The sequence below is a fragment of the Meleagris gallopavo genome, chromosome 2 (genome assembly GCF_000146605.3).
Source record: "Meleagris gallopavo isolate NT-WF06-2002-E0010 breed Aviagen turkey brand Nicholas breeding stock chromosome 2, Turkey_5.1, whole genome shotgun sequence".
Lineage (NCBI taxonomy): Eukaryota > Metazoa > Chordata > Aves > Galliformes > Phasianidae > Meleagris > Meleagris gallopavo.
Window position 1 is genome coordinate 75322989 of NC_015012.2, and position 4823 is coordinate 75327811.

General features: G+C 39.3%; 1 protein-coding gene across 3 annotated transcripts in view; it reads right to left on the reverse strand.

The window, feature by feature from the left end:
• ORC3 (origin recognition complex subunit 3) overlaps window positions 1-4823 on the reverse strand; it is a 38075-nt gene that overhangs the window by 13556 nt on the left and 19696 nt on the right. For all 3 annotated transcript variants that reach the window (XM_010707641.3, XM_003204365.4, XM_031552535.1), the window contains exons 12-13: window positions 2278-2394; window positions 1334-1413 (exon numbers count right to left, since the gene is read on the reverse strand). In XM_010707641.3, the coding sequence (XP_010705943.1) occupies window positions 1334-1413; window positions 2278-2394 (197 nt within the window). The remainder of the gene's footprint in view (window positions 1-1333; window positions 1414-2277; window positions 2395-4823) is intronic.

The following is a 4823-nucleotide window of genomic DNA, read 5'->3' on the forward strand; positions in this document are numbered from 1 at the left end:
AAATAAATCAAACAAAAAAAAACAACAACAAAAAACACCCATCGTCTATGAAAGCAATAACTCTGATTACTGATCTTTCTATTCTACTCTAATCAGTGTTATTTCTACCAGAAATTCCATGTAGCAGTTGCCAGGGTTAGAGGGAAAAAAACAAGAGAGAGATGAACAGAAAAAGAATAAAGAGGGAATAAACAAGAATCTGATGGCAGCATCAACCAGAAAGCAAATGAGTTCAGAGTGGAGGAAAGCAAATTAAACATAGGAGGAAAAATAGGAGAGGTAAAAAAGGCCAAGAGTCACTGATATTACAGAACAGACAGAACAGAAAAGCACAGTGACACATTTGTGACAAAGGGCAGATAAGCGACTGAGCGCCGTCAAGATTCAAGAGAGTCAGAAAAGAATTAAGAAATGACCGCAGACATGACAACTCAAGCAAGCAATCCTTCCAATGGGATAAGGATAAAAATACAGCAAAGGGCTGCTGTGGGAAAATGCAGTTTGGCAAGGGGACAGTATGGACAGAATGTTTCTTATAGACATCAAACCTCACAATGGCAGAGACTCTCAACATGGAGGTTACGGTAACAGTGTTGTATCAGCTCTTGAGCAACATAAATAATGCTTGAATGAATGCAGTTATCAGGAAACAGCTACTTGACAGGAGAAAGTTTAAAAGTCTGTGCTGCAGCATGGCAATTTAAAGGTTTTCCATTATGGAAATTGTCTTAGATGACTTTTCAATTTTAAACACTGATAGACAATACAAACACAGCTCTCCTGAAGTCCTGTAACAATTAGCACAATCCCTGTACAAACTCAAAGAGAAGTTTATGGAATTAAAAAAAAAAAGGCAGCAAAATAAGAAATAAAGGCCACAGCTGCCATTTGGAACAGATTCTGATTTTTCAGATTTTTCAGAATGGATCACAGTTTAGGCCAACTACAACTAATAACTTGGTTGACCCACAGTTAATAAAAAAGTTTTCAAAAATACAGCATAACAACATGTTCATTGAAAGAATACTGAAAGAATATCTAACAATTATACAGCTGATGCTTCATTTATATAAATACCTCTCAGTGTCTTCAGCATATTTACACTGGGCATAAGAAATATTAGATTCTGGCTGAGTTTCATAGGAAACAGTGGGAATACAAAATGAAGAAAGCAGTCAATTGGACTTGCAGACAATCCTACAAGCTGCAGATCTTCAACACAGGTACCGTGCTCAGCTTTAAGTTCCAAAATAACAGACAACTGATATTCTACATGTGTACAGTGCTATTAAACAGAATAAAAAAGGGATAAAAAGAAGGATTAAAAAGTCACCTTGCTAACTGAAGTGATGACTCATACTCCTCTGTCTCCCACACTCGGTTTTCCAAACATGCACAGTGCAGTTCCCTGATCTGTTATGCAGAAAGAGAGGAAAGAATAAAATGCTTTTACAAGCTAAGCACTGAAGAACTCTTACAACAAGCTTTTTGAAGTAACAGGTAATTTCTTTAGAGCTTCTTTCTCAAATACACAGAATGACTGTGGCATAAATCGAGAGCGTTCAGTATCTTATACAACTGACTTCCCTGCATTGCTGGAGTCTGTGCTCTGCACCAGGTTTAAAACAACCAGCTGAAGATAACTGCACAGATCAGTGCAGAGGGACTAACTAAACAACTCTTAAATCTCAAATACTGGGACTCCTCAATTTTGTAGTTAGGGATGGACTCTAAAAACAACATGTAGCAGATTGAGAACAGATAAACACACATGCACAGAATATATTGTTCTTTTAGTGGAAGAAGAAATTGCTTACTGTGAGAATCACTGACATTAGAGCAGTATGGCTATTAGGAGCAATTATCACTGTTCCTTTACTATCATTTTATTTTACACAGAAAATTGCTACAACTCAGCTACTCAGATTCCTAAAATGAGACTGTTTGACTCTTCTAGGTGGTAAAAGAGTATACACTGTTCACACTTCATACAGAGAATTTGTGCTGTGGGAAAAATCAACTTTCCAATTCATTTGCTGATCTGTACATTTGCCTCCTTCTACAAACACATTCCTGCTGACTGACGAGCTATCATCCCTGCCAGCAGAGAAACCACATGCTGTTCCTCTCTTCCCATGGCAAGAAAGCATCTGTCTCCGTTGGAGAACTTGGGGGCAAAACAGCAGAACAGTAAGTAAAAAGATTAAATACTAATTCAGATGTCCTGCTGGGAAACGACAAAAGATGTTTGACTGAAACAGAGTAAAAGTACTTCACCTGCTTGCCCAAAGGATACTTCGGAAGAGAAGACGTGAAAACATGAAGACATCTCAGAATGGGAAAATAATTTTCATGGTAAACATTCAAGTCCTCTAACAGCTTCCACACTGCTTCCTACAGTGACAGGATCATGAAACAATTAGGAGTCATTCTGACATTACTTTGTTTAAAACCTTCACAAAGTTCTTAAAATGACTCTGAGGTTTTGATGCTCTGGTGTGCTGTGACTTAAATCCCCAATTTGCACTTAAGACCCTGCGATCACACTGCGTTTTAAACCTTTTTCTTCCATCTCACTGGAGAGCTGTTATTGATTAGCATAAGTATTTTCAACAATATTTAACTGTTGTGATATCTCCTAAAACCAAGACAATACATGTAATAGGTACTGAGAAATTACATAGCTACATTTAGTCAAGTCTTTATTAATTGCTTTATTTTCTATCACAAGCGCTTTTAAAACTCTCTCTCTTGCATTGTGGGTGGCTCTTGCTTTTATCACAGAGATACACATAAAAGGATCAGATCACAGAAAAGTATTCTAGAGCTGCTGCTTCTATGTGCTTTTCATTCAACTTGTTTATTTATGGATTCAGATTTTCAGAAACAGGAAAAAACAAGCACACAAAAAACCAGGTATCAGGAAAAAGAAATTAGGAACTGCTGCTACGGAATTTACCAGTTCACACCTCATTATCACTGGCTTCCCATGGAAGAACCTGCAATGCTTCTGGAAAATCCCACTAGAAATTTCTGCTGGCTGTATTTAAGCATTTTAGGCTCACTACAATTAAGTTTATGAATGAGAAGATCTTCTCTCCCCTGATTGTAGTTAAAGATCAAAAGAAAATAACAGAATTTTCTACCTTTTTTCTCAGCTCTCAGAGAGCGACTCTAAATAGAAAAAATAATAAATAAATGAAACAAAACAAACCAGTGAAGTTCTCTAAAGTTAAGCTAAAGAGTATCAAAGATTAAAAATAAAAATGAATCCTTCTCTGCAGGCAATACAAGGCAAACTAATATGTGGAAGATGCAAGTAACATACTGCAAAGACTTGGTGTTGCAGAGAGTTTTATGAAATTAAGAAAACCTTTGAGATGATAAAAACCATTAAGACATTTCTCCTCGTGGACTTATCAATTAAAATTTAAATGTCACTAGTTTAACAATTACTAAAATGACTTCCAAAACCCTAAGATGTGGGACTTCCAAGACCCTTCCTTACGGACGGAAGGGATGCCATTCAGAGGGACCTCAACAGACTTGAAAGGTGAGCCCGGGTGAACCTGATGAGGTTCAACATAGCAAAGTGCAAGGTTCTGCACTTGGGCCGGAGGAATCCCAGGCATCCATACAGACTGGAAGGAGCGGTCCTTGAGAGCAGCCCTGCAGAGAAGGACTTCGGGGTCCTGATGGATGAAAAGCTTAACATGAGCCAGCAGTGTGCTCTTGCAGCTCGGAAAGCAAATGGTATCCTGGGCTCCATCAGAAGAGGGGTGGCCAGCAGGGACAAGGAGGTGATTGTCCCCCTCTACTCTTGTGAGGCTCCATCTGGAGTACTGCGTCCAAGCGTGGAGCCCCAGTACAAGAAAGACAGGGAGCTGGTGGAGAGGGTTCAAAGGAGAGCCACAAAGATGATCAGGGGACTGGAGCACCTCCCCTATGAAGACAGGCTGAGGGAGCTGGGCTGCAGGGTGACCACACTGCAGTCTTTCAGTACCTAAAGGGAGCTTATAAACAGGAGGGGACTCAACTCTTTGAAAGGGTAGATAATAGCAGGACAAGGGGAAGAGGTTTTAAGATGAGGGAGGGAAGACTTAGGTTGGATGTCAGGGGAAGTTCTTTACAGAGAGAGTGGTGAGGTGCTGGAACAGGCTGCCCGGAGAGGTTGTGGATGCCCCATCCCTAGAGGTGTTCAAGGCCAGGTTGGATGGAGCCCTGCGCAGCCTGGTCTAGTAGTAAATGTGGAGGTTGATGGCCCTGCCTGTGGCAGAGGCGTTGGAGATTCATGATCCTTGAGATCCCTTCCAACCCTGGCCACTCTGTGATTCTGTGAAGATGGACACTGCTAGGTTTGTATTTTAATGCTAAGAACAATCACTAAAAACGAGTTATCATTACCACACACAAAAAAAAAAAAACAGGAGAAGAAAGTTCTGTTTAATATTGCTAAATCAATCTTACTCCCCCAAACCAAGAGCATTCTAGCATCTGTATTTCCCCTATCAGGTTTCTCAGATCAAGACTGATGCAGTTACGTAAATGGAAATGCAGTTTGTATTTTGTCACATAACAGAGTGAGAAGGCTTATTCTGTTTCTTTCCTTTCTGTTTTAGTAGAGATTGAAAACATGATTAGAAGATGATGCAACATTATTTCAATAAATACAGATGAACCCACTCACATAATTTCAAATGAAATTTGTCAGAAAAACTTTCAGACAAAGTCAAAATCAATTAGGATGTGAAACTGAAGAGCAAATGCATTTAAATCCTAATTACTCTAAATAGGTGGAACTCCTCCCATAGATTTAAAAAAAA